General features: G+C 44.4%; 1 protein-coding gene across 4 annotated transcripts in view; it reads right to left on the bottom strand.

Annotated features, from left to right (window-relative positions):
- Positions 1 to 12,907: 12,907 nt before the first annotated feature.
- The window catches only part of FAM91A1 (family with sequence similarity 91 member A1), a 53,039-nt gene continuing 50,130 nt past the window's right edge, over positions 12,908 to 15,816 (bottom strand). For all 4 annotated transcript variants that reach the window (XM_007661352.4, XM_029064102.1, XM_029064099.1 and 1 more), the window contains one exon: positions 12,908 to 15,792. In XM_007661352.4, coding sequence (XP_007659542.2) covers positions 15,607 to 15,792 — 186 coding nt within the window. In that variant the 3' untranslated portion in view covers positions 12,908 to 15,606. The remainder of the gene's footprint in view (positions 15,793 to 15,816) is intronic.

The raw sequence follows: 15,816 nt of genomic DNA, 5'->3' as shown, positions 1-15,816 counted from the left end.
TTTTGTAATCATTCCTGCCCCTCTGAAATTCAGTGCTCTTTCTTATACACTGATGCTTAGGGTAATTTGGGATCAGTTTAGGGAATCTTAGACTGAGACAGAAATCTCAGTAGGACTTCCTGGATAGCTCTTAGTGGCAAGGTCAAACTAATTTTCATTCTTCCAAATTTTGCTTTTCAGTGGAAGGGTAACAACTGCCCACTTCTACCCTGCCAGACCCAAATCAAAGAGCACATCTACAGGATAATGGGCCATCTCGAGGGATTGTGTGGAGCCTTTGACTTCATGGTTAGAAAATTCCTCAAGAACAGTAGCAGACACCACCATCAAAATGTTCGAGTGGCAATCTTAGACCCTGTGTGCCAGTGCTTTTTACTGGCATATGTTCAGCACTTACTATGTTTCAAGCACTGTTCTAAGCGCTGGGATAGATACAAGTTAATCAGGCTGAATACAGTCCCTATCCCACATGGGACTCACAGTCTAAGTAAGAGGGAGAACAGATAGTGAATCCCCATTTTGCAGTTGAGGAAACTGAGGCAGAGAGAAGTGAAGTGAACTCTGTTCCTCTGACTCTCAGGCCCGTGCTGTATCCGGTGGGCCATGATTCTTCTCTAACATACTCAAACTTCAATAAGTGTCCCCTGGAAGAAAACCCTCTCTTGACTATCTCAAAATAATTTAGAACATGGGTAGTCCAACTCGTTCTCTGCCTCTATATAAACTAGACTGGTGAATATGGAATGACAAATATTTGGTAAATACCAGAACACCATTCAACCTCGGGTCACCTTTCAGTAAGGATGCCTCATCTGGGACAAGGACTCTGTCCGATCTACTTACACCGTGTCTACGAGAAGCAGCTTGGCTCAGTGGAAAGAGCATGGGCTTAGGAGTCAAAGGGCATGGGTTCTAATCCCCGCTCCGCTACCCATCAGCTGTGTGACTTTGGGCAAGTCACTTGACTTCTCCGTGCCTCAGTTACCTCATCTGTAAAATGGGGATTAGAGACTGTGAGCCCCAAGTGGGACAATCTGATTATCCTGTATCTACCCCAGCGCTTAGGACAGTTCTCTGCACATAGTAAGTGCTTAACAAATATCAACTTTTTTTTTACCACAGCACTTAGTACAGTGGTTGGCCCGTAGTAAGTGCTTAGATACACGAATATTAAGGATGTAAACCTTTTCATTTCCATTTTGTTCAGCTAAAGGGATCATTGTGTTCAGATGAAAAGCTTGTTGAACATTCCCACAATAGTCCTTTTTCCTCGTAAATATTATAATTAATAATAATAATAATAATAATGTTGGTATTTGTTAAGCGCTTACTATGTGCAGAGCACTGTTCTAAGCGCTGGGGTAAACACAGGGGAATCAGGTTGTCCCACGTGGGGCTCACAGTCTTAATCCCCATTTTACAGATGAGGGAACTGAGGCACAGAGAAGTTAAGTGACTTGCCCACAGTCACACAGCTGACAAGTGGCAGAGCTGGGATTCGAACTCATGAGCCCTGACTCCAAAGCCCGTGCTCTTTCCACTGCGCCACGCTGCTTCTCATGAAAGAGGACAAGGGACTCGAATTTGCCTTTATAAAGGAAGATTTTCAGATGTGTTTTATTTGTTTTCACAGAACTGCTAGCCAATTTGTCTCTAGCAAATAAACACATCTGTCCCTAGCTCTTATCTCCGGTGATGGAATCCGCCATGTTAGGACAACATGTTATTAATAATTACTGCTAGAAATAGATTCTACCCTCAGGTTTTTTCATCTAAAATTCAAGTATCTCTGAGCTTGTTTGTTTTAACTTGAGCAGAACTAAAATATCAGCAGAAACTCTCTGTGGGGCCGCTTAGTACGGGGCCGGGTGATATTAGCTGTCACCCGCCAGCACGGGGAACAAGCTGAATCTAGTTAACGTAGTGGGTTTGGGGGCAGACGGTCACCTTGGCAGCACCGAAAGAGAGATGCGAAGTCTCAACTCTCGCCTACGACTTGTTGACCAGTTTTTCGTTCACGCTAGGCAATCGGGAGACATCGGCCCAAGGCTTTCACGACGTTTATTTACTGCGGCAGGCGGCTGCCGTCTCTTCTTCTGCAGCAGACAGCCATTTCCAGGATTGAACGCCACCACGACCCCCAGATTAAAGAAAATTGGGAATGTTATAGTTGGGTCATTTATTGAAGGCCCGCTGCACGCAGTGCCCTCTGCTAAGGGAAGGAGAAGCAGCATGCCCTAGGGGTTAAAGCCAAAACCTGGGAGCCAGGGGACCTGTGAATCCCAGCTCCACCATTTGTGTGCTTTGTGTGACCTGGAGCAAGTCACTTCACTACTTTGTGCCTCAGTTTCCTCAACTGCAAAATGGGGGTTCAATATCTGTTCTCCCTCTTAGACTGTGAGCCTCATGTGGGACAGGGTGATTCAGCCCAACTTGTATTTAATAATAATAATGTTGGTATTTGTTAAGAACTTACTATGTTCAGAGCACTGTTCTAAGCGCTGGGGCAGATACAGCAGCGTGGCTCAGTGGAAAAAGCACGGGCTTTGGAGTCAGGGCTCATGAGTTCGAATCCCAGCTCTGCCACTTGTCGGCTGTGTGACTGTGGGCAAGTCACTTAACTTCTCTGTGCCTCAGTTCCCTCATCTGTAAAATGGGGATTAAGACTGTGAGCCCCACGTGGGACAACCTGATTCCCCTATGTCTACCCCAGCGCTTAGAACAGTGCTCGGCACATAGTAAGCGCTTAACAAATACCAACATTATTATTATTATTACAGGTAATCAGGTTGTCCCACGTGGGGCTCACAGTTAATCCCCATTTGACAGATGAGGTAACTGAGGCGCCGAGAAGTAAAGTGACTTGCCCACAGTCACCTAGCTGACAAGTGGCAGAGGCGGGATTCAAACCCATGACCTCTGACTCCCAAGCCCGGGCTCTTTCCATTAAGCCATGTTATTCCAGCGCTTAGAACAGTGCTTGTCACAGAGTAAGCGCTGAACAAATGCCATAAAAAAAAAATGCCGGTACGCAGTATGCCCAGTACTCTTTGCATGCTCACCACCGTTCCTTCAAACCAGTTTATCGTACACTGCTCTGCACATAGCGCAAAAGAAGTACCATTATCGTTACTGGGTCCGGTCAGGGTCACGTTATAGGAAGAACAATTCCCAATTCTGTTCAAGGAAAACCAAAAGAAAAAGCTACCTTCTCAGGAAGTCAACACTATGAGGCTCAAGGACCTTAGAATGCTGGAAAGTCTCTGCTGTTCTGTTACTTCAGACTGAGGGCTGGAGCAGCCAGAAACTAGTTGTTGTATTCATCCCAGTGCTTAGTGCAGTGTTAAGCACACACTAAGAGCTCAATAAATATGATCGATTGAGTGATCGATCGATTGAAGACTGGCCCTTCCAAAGACAATTTTTCTACTTATTTCATGCTCTTGGTTTCTGATGGTTGTATTTTTAATTAATCCCATTGCCGGTCATTTATTCTTGTTTTCTAGGCGCCTGTCTTCCCCCCCTCCCCCCCTACATTTAGATCTGAGCTCTGTGGGACAGGGATAGTGTCTGTCAGAACTATTTATTATGTATTCACCTTGGCTCAGCGCTCAGCTCAAACTAAGGGCTTGACAAAAACAGTTAACACTCAGCGACTACCACTGATTGAGTGATTGAGCTCAAATTCCAACCCTATTATACCAAAAAAGGAGCATGGCCTAGTGGAAAGGGCACGGCCCCGGGAGTCAGAGGACCTGGGCTCTAACCCCAGCTCTGCCATGTGCCTGCTTTGTGACCCTGGGCAACTCACAGCTTCTCTGGGCCTTTGCTTCCTCATCTGTAAAATACCTAATCTTGGTGTGTCATGTGTTTGAATCCCAGCTCTGCCACTTGTCAGCTGTGTGACTGTGGGCAAGTCTCTTAACTTCTCTGTGCCTCAGTTACCTCATCTGGAAAATGGGGATTAACTGTGAACCTCACGTGGGCCAACCTGATGACCCTGGATCTCCCCCAGTGCTTAGAACAGTGCTCTGCACATAGTAAGCGCTTAACAAATACCAACATTATTATTATTATTATTAATCTTCAGTACCTAATCTTCGTCCTACTTAGACTGAGAGCCCCACGTAGGACAGGGACTGAGTCGATCAGTCGATCGTATTTATGGAGCACTGGGTGCACAACGTTGTACGAAGCCCGCGGGAGAGGACAACGTGACTTTCCCTGCCCACAGCAAGCTTACGGGCTACGTTTATCGAATGCTGGCTACGTGAAGAGGACCTAAGTGCGTGGGAGAGAACAGTACAAGAGAGTAGACTGATGTGATTCCTGTCCTCAAGCAGCTTAAAATCTGCCAGCACCAACACCCGCTTTCTACTGAGAAAACGAGCTGCCTCGACCTCATTAAATCCCTTGTCCGAACGACTTTCGACAGTCGAGCCCAAGGAGGCGTCCACAGAGCAGCAGCATCCGCATTAACAATAAATCAAGTCCCTGCGGTTCTCTGGAACAAATCCCAGAGCTATTTTTAAACCAAGCAGCTGCAACGGTCTCATCAGACTTACTTCCAAGGCATCTTTCGACATTACAAATAGCATCCTAATGGCTGACGATTCGATTTAAGGATTGAAAGGCAGATCTGAGCCTCTTCTAGATGGTCATCTCATTAAAATTGCTATTTAATGAGGTTTTTTTTAATACCACGGGGCAGTCTACCGGCCGGAGGAGGGACTGGGAGTTAGGAACTGATGGTGGGGATGAGGCTTCGGGCTAATCCTGGAACCTTCCTGAGCCTTGAAGGTGGTGAAGGAGAATTTGTGGTGGTCGACTCAGCTAAGAGATCGAAGCATGGTGTGAGTCCAGATTTGACTCGTAGTCGTACCCGGAGCAAAGGTATTTATTGAGTGCTTTCAGGATGTAATGTACTGGACGTAGCTCGCTCCCGACACGTTCTCCTCATGCTGGGCTGTGAGGGATTCAAAAAGCAGGAATAGTGGGAAGTTTGGTCGTGCCTGGATGTTAGATAGCCCTGTAAGTCCCCTTTCCCACCAAACTGGTTGGACTCAAACTTTGTCTTTTATATTGATTTTAAATTTATTATCTCATCTTTCCTATCGTGTATTCGCCAAACGCTTTCCCATCTGATTTTTCAGATTATGGGTTCCTGGAAGGCCAGGGTGGGTGTCTAGCTCTCACCCACCAGTGCTTAGTACAGTACTCTGCACACAGAAAGTGCTTCATAAATGCTATTTCTACCATGAAGATTTTGGAAAAAAAGAGAAAAGAGGCATTCAACATGTTCCCAGCCCAAGGGGAACTTACCCTCTAATGGATGCATCCAATGTCTCCTTCCCTTATTGAACTTTAAGTCAGTTGTTTATATTAGTCTCTGTCTCCCCCACTAGATTGAAAGCTCTTTGTGGGTAGGGAACATGTCTGCCAACTCTGTTGCATTCTACTCTCCCTGGCACTTGTTGCAGTGTTTTGCGCACAGGAGTCTTGGACACTATATTCGATAATAATAATAGCAGCAATAATTATAATTTTGGAATTTGAGCACTTAGTATATGCAAAGCACGGTACTAAATTCTGGGATAGACACAGGATAACCAGGTTGGACATAGTCCCTGTCCTACACAGAGCTCACAGTCCAGTAGAAAGGAGAAGAGATTGAATGAAAGTGAGGAAATTGAGGCACAGAAAAGTTTAGTGATTGCTCCAGTGTAACACAACAGGCAGTAGCAGAGCTGGGATTAGAACCCAAATTCCCTGACCTTGTGTGCTCTTTCTACTAGACCACATTGCTTCCTTTTTAGGCACGAAGCAAGTTAGCAGCAAGGATTGCAGTCTTCGGGTTAATTTCGTGAGTTAGCAGCTCAGACTTAATACCGGAAAACAGAATTTACACCTGGCAGCATTTGTGGATTTTCATACTCTTTCTCCCATCAACAAGTTTTCAGTTGGAGATTAAAAACCTAAGGGCCATCACCTGCAGGACAAGGACCAGGTGCAGCGGTAGCCCTTGGAAACCACTGTCTATTGACCTTTTCATCAGCTGGGGTGTCCACAGCATCCCGGGGCCTTTAATGACAAGCCATCGGTCAGTGATATTTCTTGAATGCTCACTGTGTTCAGAGCATTAAGCTAAGCAATTGGGAAAGCACAATATAACAGAGTTGCTAGACACTTCATTCAATAGTATTTACTGAGTGCTTATTGTGTGCAGAGCACTGAGCAAGAGCTTGGGAGAGCACAATATGAGAAAAAACACATAGACTATGTTAGATTGTAATAGACACATTAGCCTCCATTAGATTGCAAGCCCAGTGAGGGGAGGAAAGATGCAATTTGGTAGTATTCTAGTTGCTCAATAAATGCCACTGATTGATGAAACGCAGTGGGGAGGGGAAAGGAGTAATGGGAAGAGAGAGATGGGTAGAAGGAGTGAGGAGGAGGCAAAAAAAACCCAGAATAAACTGGACTAGGGGAGTTTTCCCCCCCGATTAGACCGTAAGCCCGTCAAAGGGCAGGGACTGTCTCTGTTGCCGATTTGTACATTCCAAGCGCTTAGTACAGTGCTCTGCACATAGTAAGCGCTCAATACTATTGAACGAAAAACCCTTACCCTGTGCAAGAGTTTCTGATATCAACAATAATGATCTTATCTATTAAGTGCTTACTAGGTGGCAAGCGCCGTGGATCAGATTTACAAAGAACTGATTTAAAGAAAGATGAACGTGAAGCCAGATTTCCCGGGGAAAGGATCCGCAAGCCTTTCATCGTTAGCATCTCTCCCAGCGCCTGATTTACATTTACATTCTTCACCACACCAGCACTAACCAACCAAAGAAATTGGATCAACACAATTGATTCGGAGGCTTGTTTTTCCTTAATGGGACCAGGGAGAGAGCAAGCAAAGCTCCTGAAAGACCAGGAAAAGCCAAACAAGCCTATGGCTTTTGCCCAAGTCAAAACCGCAATCGATTTTTACATCTTTTACAAAACCTGCTCCCTCTCTGATCGGTGTCGCCCACGCTGCCCTGGACATATTCTAGTGTCTCTACCAAACTGACATGACCCAGCTGAACTCAGGTCTCTACTAAGGATCTGCTCCGCACTGGGTGGAGAGGAAGAATGATATGCTGGATCCTGCATATCCCACTCCTTTTTATATATGGCTGTGCCTCCTTGATGTTTAATTTTTTGACCTTTCTGCCCTTCCCTCCTGGCTCATATGTTGCTTCTGCTAACAATAATCATCATAACATCATTTGTTAGGTGCTTACTAGGTACCGAGCCCTGTACTAAGTGCCGGGGCAAATATAAGATATCCAGAATATCTAGATATCCCTTTTCCACCCAGGATATTTAGGAGAGGAAACTAGGCCAGGTATTTAACTCCCCTTTTATAGATGAGGAAACTAAGGCACAGGAAAATTCAGTGTTTTTGCCCCTGGTCACCCAGCAGGCAAGTGATGGGACTGGGATTAGAACCCAGATCCTTTAAATCCCAGGTACGAGCTCTCTTCCTCTCATTTTCTCCTCAGCTGCTTTTGTCCCTCGGTATCCTTATCTTGCATTGCCCTAACTAAATTTCACACTGTTCTGGAAAAGCCATTTCAGACGATGGCTGTGTCGGATCTGATTTTCTTGAACCTGCCCCAGATTTTAAACGGTCTGTATGGCACAAGAGTTAGCACTTAAGTACCATGAGAAGCAGTGTTGCCCAGTGAATAGAGCACAAGACTAGAGTCAGGAGACCTGGGTTCTAAACCCCGTTCTGCCACGTCTGCTGTGTGACTTTGGTCAAGTCATTTTGAGCCTGGACTTGGGAGTCAGGGGTCATGGGTTCGAATCCTGGCTCTGCCACTTGGCAGCTGTGCCACTGTGGGCAAGTCACTTCGCTTCTCTGTGCCTCAGTTCCCTCATCTGTAAAATGGGGATTAACTGTGAGCCTTATGTGGGACAACTTGATTACCCTGTATCTACCCCAGCGCTTAGAACAGTGCTCTGCACATAGTAAGCGCTTAACAAATATCAACATCATTATTATTACTCACTTCCCTGGGTCTCAGTTTCCTCATCTGCAAAAAAGGATTCAATTCCTGTTCTTTCTCCCTCTTTGGCTGTGAGCCCCATGTGAAACAAGGACTATATCCAACCCGATTATTCTGTATCTACCCCAGTGCTTAGCACAGAGAAAGCACTTAACAAATACCACAGTAATTGATATTATCAGCACAATTATTATTTTCACTTTGACCAGAGCAGTTTGAATTCTAACCCTGGCTTTCAAAGTATCAGGATTGCGTTATCAGAATTCTCCCCATCTGCATATAACGAGCACAGTCTCATTTCTTTCACCCAGGCCTGAATAAAGATATTAAGTAGAATCAATTCCAGGACTAATTCCTGGAAAATGCCCCTCAATATATTTCCTCTCTCCTCCCTTCTACCTTACCAAACCCTTCCCCTCCTCCACGTTCTCATCAGCTCACACTATACACCTGTGCATCCACTCAAATTGATGAAGACCAGTTTCTTCTTAGTTCAGCAAACTCCCCCCACCAGCTGACCCTAAATAGGGTGCACTAATTTCAAGTAGCTTGATGAAGACCATACTTTTTGTAGCTTAACAATGAGGTTATCAAACAATGAGGCGTTAGATTTTGGGCTCTTCAATATATCATAAAACTGACCTAACTCTCACAAAGTCACCTGGATTATATTGACAATCAGGGTTAATTCTGGAGGAACCACAGAAACATATGCCATTTTGCAAGTTTTGCTGGAACTCCTGACACAGAAATTTCATTTTAAGACCCAGTGACAAGTTCAATCCAAATTCATATTCACTAGATTCCAAGAGCCACATATTCAATGAAACTGACATATCAGCTTTATTGTGCCCAACCACAGTTTTTTGGCTTTGACTCACATTTATTCGAAGAGTGCTGACTGCAGGCTGGAGCAAGAATGGGAGAGAGAGAGAGAGAGAGCCCACCTCCTCTGAATTTAAAAGCTCTGTTGCATTGCCTGATTGGTTGAACTCCTCCTGGTCCTAATTGGATGGACTCATCTATTCTCAGGAGGTTCTACTCTCCAGGAGGATTTGGGGAAATGCAGTCCATGGAAATCTCAGACCGTTAAAAATATATCATTTCTGGCTCAGACTAAGGTCTATCTGGCCCTGTAGTCTGCATTTTTATGTTTATGGCATCTGAAGTGTTTTGTTTCTTCTCTCCTTTTATATCTGTCGTGAGTCCCCTTTCCCTCTTTTTTTATTTTGAGATGGTGAGCTCCCCCACTCCTCATAATGACAGGAACTAGGTCTAATTCTCACGTGTGTAGTATTTCCCAATGCTTAGTACAGTGATCTGCATGCTGTGGATGTTCGTGACTATTTTCCACATTAGCCATGGGATGCTTTGAAAACCCGTGTATTGGATGCCCTCCTAGAGAAGCAGCGTGGCTCAGTGGAAAGAGCATGGGCTTGGGAGTCAGAGGTCATGCGTTCGATTCCTGACTCTGCCACTTGTCAGCTGTGTGACTATGGGCAAGTCACTTCACTTCTCTGTGCCTCAGTTACCTCAACTGTAAAATGGGGATTAAGACCGTGAGCCTCACATGGGACAACCTGATGACCCTGTATCTCCCCCAGCGCTTAGAACAGTGCTCTGCACATAGTGAGCACTTAACAAATACCAACATTATTATTATTATATTTCTCCCAAAGACTAGAAATGTAGCAGGGGCCCAGGACTTTCACCGATCTGTTGTACTTACGTCTACCTCAGTGTTGAGCAGGTTTGTAGTACGTGCTGAATAAATCCCTCCTACTTAGACTACGAGCCCCATGGAGGTCACAAGCTGTATCCAAACTGATCACCTTTATTTTCTCCACCACTCAGTACAGTTTGGGGGACAAAGTAAGGGCTTAACCAATGCCACAATTACATTATTATTATTAATAATTAATAATAATTATGGTATATAAACACTTAGTATGTGCCAGACACTCTTCCAAGTGCTGGGGTGGATACAACCAAATCAGATGAATACGGTAACAAACATTCCTCACTTTTCTCTAAATATCCCTGTTCCTTTCCACTACTGCATTCTGAACAACTTGCCCATGAATTTCAGATTACAGATATTTTCAGCCTATATATCTATGGAAACAAGTTCTGTATATATATTTAATATATATATATACATATTCCGGCTGTATCAATGAATGACTTGATCAATGGTACTTATTGAACACTTACGATATGCAGAGCACTATACTGTTTGGAGGAGTACACTGCAATAGAGTTGGTAGAACTGATCCTTGCCTACAAGTAGCTAGAAGGGCTTCCTTTGCCTTGCTGAGAAGCAGCATGGCCTACTGGCTAGAGCACAGGCCCGGGAGTTAGTAGGACCTGGGTTCTAATCCCAGCACCACCACTTGTCTGCTGTGTGACCTTCGGCACGTCCCGTCACTTCTCTGTGCCTCAGTTACCTCAGCTGTAAAATGGGGTTTGAGACTGTGAGCCCCACATGGGTCATGGACTCTGTCCAACCCGATTAGTTTGTATCTTCCCCAGTGCTTAGTACAGTGCCTGGCACACAATAAGTGCTTAAATACCATTAAGGAAAAAAAGGTCCATTTTCTTGAAGGGTAGGGACCTCGGATAGAGCCCAAGATGGCTTCAGGAAGTCGGAGTGGCGTTAGTTGGGGTGGGTCACGTGGAAAGCCCCGGTGACACCCCACACGCCCCTTGACAGACGTCAGGCTGTCTTGAGGTCAGATAGCCCCAAAGACACCGAGTCCACATCCTCAGTATAGTACCTGGCCCATAGTAAGCGCTTAATAAATACTGTTTTTTAACCTCAGGTTACGTGAAGTTCCCTGAAAGGGGAAGGTTACAGGGAGAAGCCTTCTACTTCTCAATCATATTTACTGAGTGCTTACCGTGCACAGGACACGGAAATAAATACGTGGGAGAGTGCGACAATATAACAGACGTGTTCCCGACTCACAGTGAGCTTTCTCCTCCTGCCTCCTTTGGAGGATCTCCAGAACCACCTCTGACAATGAACCCAATCAGCGGCTTTTCCAGTCTAAATCCATCTGCGTGAATGGAACTTTCGCCCTTTTTCAGACGTCAGGTGCTTCTCCCAACCTCCGGGAATCCCCAATAAAAGAGCCACCTGCTTAAATGTCATATGATGGGTTAAGTTGCTTAGAAAAACTAAGTCTCTACCTATTCAGAGTACCCATTACCAGTGCGGCAATAACAGGCGCAAGTGTCAAGCCGGCGGGCTATCACTGCACGGTCAAGGTCACTCGTGCTTCTATTTGTGGCCAAGATGGCTCCAGCAGAAGGGCTTGAAGACTAGGCCATAGAGTGCTTTTAAGGTCTCCAGTACACGCTAGATGAACTGAATGTTCGGAAAGACACACTCCACTGCCTTTACCGTGCTAGATTGTAAACTCCTTGGGGGCCAGGATTATGTCTACTAATTCTAGTGCACTCTTCCCCGTGCTTAGTTTAGTCTTGAACACCGTAGGATTTAAAAAAAGCATTTCCTTCTGACTCTGCCCCAGCCCTAAACTTCATTCTCGGGGGCTCAGCTCTTCTGCCTCTGACCTGCTTTTTGACCCCAGGGACCTAACTCTGTGTCATTAGGAAGAGGTTTGCCCTAGTATCTGCAATGAGATGCAAAAAATACTTCCCAATTGTTTAGTACAGTGCATTGCATCCAAAAGGCACCCAGTAAATATTGCTACAAATACCCAGCCATTACTAACACAAATACATGTATTTTGTTCACCTGAGAACTAAATTATCGTATCACACAATTGGCTAACTGAGGTCTCCTAGTCTTCTACGTTTAGCTTGGGGATTAGAAAATTTCCTCTGGATAGCATTTTTTATCATACCTGTTAAACGTTTACTCTGTGCCAGGAACTGAATTAAAGGCTGGGGTAGATCAATCGGGTGAGACGGCCCCTGTCCCACACAGGGCTCACCGTCTTAATCCCCATTTTACAGATGAGGGAACCGACGCACAGAGAAGTGAAGCGACTAGCTCAAGGTCACGCAGCAGACGAGCGGCGGAGCCAGCATTAGAACCCAGGTCCTTCTGACTCCCGGGCTCGTAATCTATCCGCTCTCCCTAATGCTGCAAATTGTATTCTTTTTTAATGGTATCTGTTAAGTACTTACTGCACGTCTTAAAGTGCGGTAGGTAAAATTGAATTAGGTCTGCTGAATTTCTATCCCCTTTCCCAATATTCCTCCCTTCTGTGAAACTTCTTGTAGTAATCGTATCTATCCAGTGTTTGCAGTGGGCAAAGCACTCTACTAAGCACTGGGGAAAAAACAATACAGGTGGGAATCAGACCTGGACCCTGTCCCTCGAGCGAGGGGCAAGGATCCCTTTAGAGTCTTTCAAAGACCGGCACCACTCCGCGTACGGCGGGGTACTCTTTCCCAGAGCTCAGTACAGTACTTGGCACTGAGTAGGCACCTAATAAATACGACTGCTACCTCCTGAAGAACCCACTTCCAGTCGGGGATAGAAATACTATTGCCGGAAACACAGGACTGTCGTCGCTTCTCCACGCTAACTTAAAAGCGATCCTCCGAACCGGGATTTTAAATGACGTAAAGTTTCTTAACGCCTCGGTCACCTGCCTCAAAATCTGGCTGGGCAGGAGCGCCTACTCTAAAAAATGATGAACAAATAAATCATCAAATGGTGCTGTAGGTCAAGTGATCCTAAAGCCAGAACTTCTCTGATGATTCAAAACCACAACGCAGAGATGGAATCCCTTTTCTAGCTCCATGGTTCACCAGACTACTAGTGAGCCGAGCCGAACTGGCAATTCAAAGCAAACATTTAAAAGTGAAACCAATTTCGCACAACGCCTTGATCAGGACTCAGTTTATTTGTAAACATTTATGTTACATGTGCCGATAATCAAAGTGATCACAAGATTTTATACATTTCATTGTTCACTATTAACAATGTCATACCAGAAGACGATCAACTGTTCTGTTACAGTTTTGGTACTTTAAAACCTTTAAATACAAACCATGTTTGAAACACTGAACAGGGGGAAAGAAAAGAGAACAATGACAAAGAGAATAGAAACCGGGAGGTAACAGAAACCAATACAAAAACTTCTTAAACTGGCCCTATATGTCACCAATGATTTCAGCTAAAAAAATACAGAGATCGTTGGCTGTACTAGCCCCCATGAAAAACAAAGAACAAGCGATCTGAAAAATATAACAACAAAGAAATTAAGGAAAGCGTACGATCGAACGTATCCTGTATCAAAACTTGAATTTCACAATCGGGGCTCGTATCATGGGGGAGATTACACTCAATTTTTCACAACAGGTACTTTTATTAGATTCTTTTCCTCTGCTGGCAAAGGAGTCTTGGCCTGCTGAAGCCGGACTTGAGATAGAACAAGGCCAAGTAGACTAGTAAGAGTTAGGTTGGCCCCTCTTTGGTAATCCCGTCAAACAGGTCACAAAGCCTCTATCTTTGCGTTGCTTCGACTGAACGGTGGAACAATTTTAAGTGTTCAGAAGAGAAATATCTGTTACACTTGTAAGAAGAGACACAACAGTCCTGAAATAAAAGCTCAGTTCCTAAAGCACGATCCGAGGACAGCAGTGTTCTGAATTCTCCTGATGCCGGCAGACTTCCTACCCTCTTCCTTTTTGATCTGAAGTAAACGTGACCGCACCGAGCCACGTTTTTTCCTCATTTTTCAAAATCGGGATGGATTGGGTTCAATTCCATCTCTTCCATTCTTTATTAATATGCTCGCATCATAGCGGGAGGTCCACATCTGTACTACGTACAGATAAATTCAACTACTGTAGTTAAACTTAAACTGATGAGAAAAATATCAAAAGGCAGCACTGATCACTGGAAGTCCTTGTGACTTTTAGTTGAGAAACTGTAAAGGTTTTACACATTGAGAACAACAGGAATGTACACCAACGGTTATGAGAAAAATAAACACGTGATTCACAGTTCTACTTTAATTTTTTTTACCACCAGGACGCATTATTATTTCTTTTGAGACAGACATCGTAACAAACACTGGGTTCCCACTTGGTGCAGAACGCAGCGGAAAATGGAACGCCACCACGTTTAGCATAAACACTGCCCAGCACTACCTGTGCCTTAAGGTTCTTGGTCCAAAGTGTTCCAAGTCTGGGGAAATCGCGGTAGGGAAAGCACGGTTACGTTTACAGTTTTCGGAAATGCATAGATTCCCAGATTATACTCACAAATAACAGTTCTATAAAGAACAGAAGAGTGTCAGCAGAAATCTTTAGGCTATTCCATCCCATATTTTTCTAAATTCTTGAAATACAGTCCACGCAGGCTGTTTCTCCAGCGTCTTAGTTTGGTTCAGTCAAGCTGGTTAATGTCTATTTTATAGAATGAGTCAAACTAAACTAAAACACGGCATAAACTCTCCCTAAGGACGGTAACTTGATAGATCTAGAAGCGCTCAATTCAATCACCCCAATTAACCTCGTTTAACATTTCTGTTGTACAAAAAGAACCGAAGCCTCAAGAAAAACACTGAAATCCTTTGGAAATAATTTCACTCCTCAGTGGCCCCTCTCCCCACTTGCCCCTGAATGGAAATAGGGTCCTGATTAGGTAAGACTTTGCCGTTCCGCATGCTTAATTTGAATCTGAAATCCCAAACTTTGGTTTGAGAATTCAGTTCCACACCACTCACTTGGGAAGCTAAACAAAGAATACTACGCTCAGGGGATAAGCACGGGGCAGCAATAGCCTCCAAACATAAGTCTGGGGTGGGGGAAATCTGCTTTTACAGAAGTGACTTAATGGAAATTAAAAAAAAAAACAACAACAAAAAACACAGCTTACAGATTGTTTACAATCAGAATGTGTTTCAAAGTTTCTCATGAGAGATCAGTAAATCGATGCTCACAAGCAAAGTCCTTGTAAATCAAGGTTAAATAATATATAACTATTCTGATATATATACCATCAGTATTGCCCAACTAATATACATCATTTACACACATCTGCAGCGAGTCTTAGAGCCTGCTGCACCTCCACTCATCCTTGGATTTTAATTTCCCTACCTAAGTCCCACAGAGTCTATTCACAAGGATGACTCCTTGATTTACACCTCTCTTCGTTTTCCTGAAAAGTACAGTAAATACAATACAAAATTAAACCAATTTTATGTTCGGATAACTACCATAGAAAATTGCTATCGTAATCACTTCTGGTGAGAGCTTATAAATTTCACAATCGTCGTAGAGCCTAGAAAGGGTGTCTGAAGATTTATAAAAGAAATGCAGATTGTCTCAAGGTAAAAACACAGTGCTGACTTCTAAAAAGCTCTCTGTTGCAGCAGGCTATCCCGTAACGACTAAGCCTCCAGACAGTATGCTTCCTCAGATCTGAAACACCACGCAATTTTAGCACCGCTCGAGCGGGCATTACGCTGCAGCAGTAGTTTACCTCTTAGTGGCTGGCACTACAAATGAACTGTAATAAAGGAAAAAAAAGGCCGTTAAGTGTGAGCAACGAAGAAGCGGATTACTGCAAGTGGGCACTTGCAATCAGCACTGCGGAAGGCGACCGTCCGTTCCACTCGGATAAAATGCCGTTTTTGAATATCAGGTTCTTGGCGGGGAGTGGAACGCCCGTCTCGGTACAAGTAGGCTGGGAGAGCAACGTGGAGAAATTGGCCTCTGTGTGCAGATCGAACGAGGAAGTGTCTTCCTGCAAACGGGAAGCAGAAAAAGG

This window comes from Ornithorhynchus anatinus, chromosome 4 (assembly GCF_004115215.2).
Source record: "Ornithorhynchus anatinus isolate Pmale09 chromosome 4, mOrnAna1.pri.v4, whole genome shotgun sequence".
NCBI classification, from domain to species: domain Eukaryota; kingdom Metazoa; phylum Chordata; class Mammalia; order Monotremata; family Ornithorhynchidae; genus Ornithorhynchus; species Ornithorhynchus anatinus.
The sequence above is the reverse complement of the archived record's forward strand: the minus strand, read 5'-3'. Positions and strand labels throughout refer to the sequence as shown.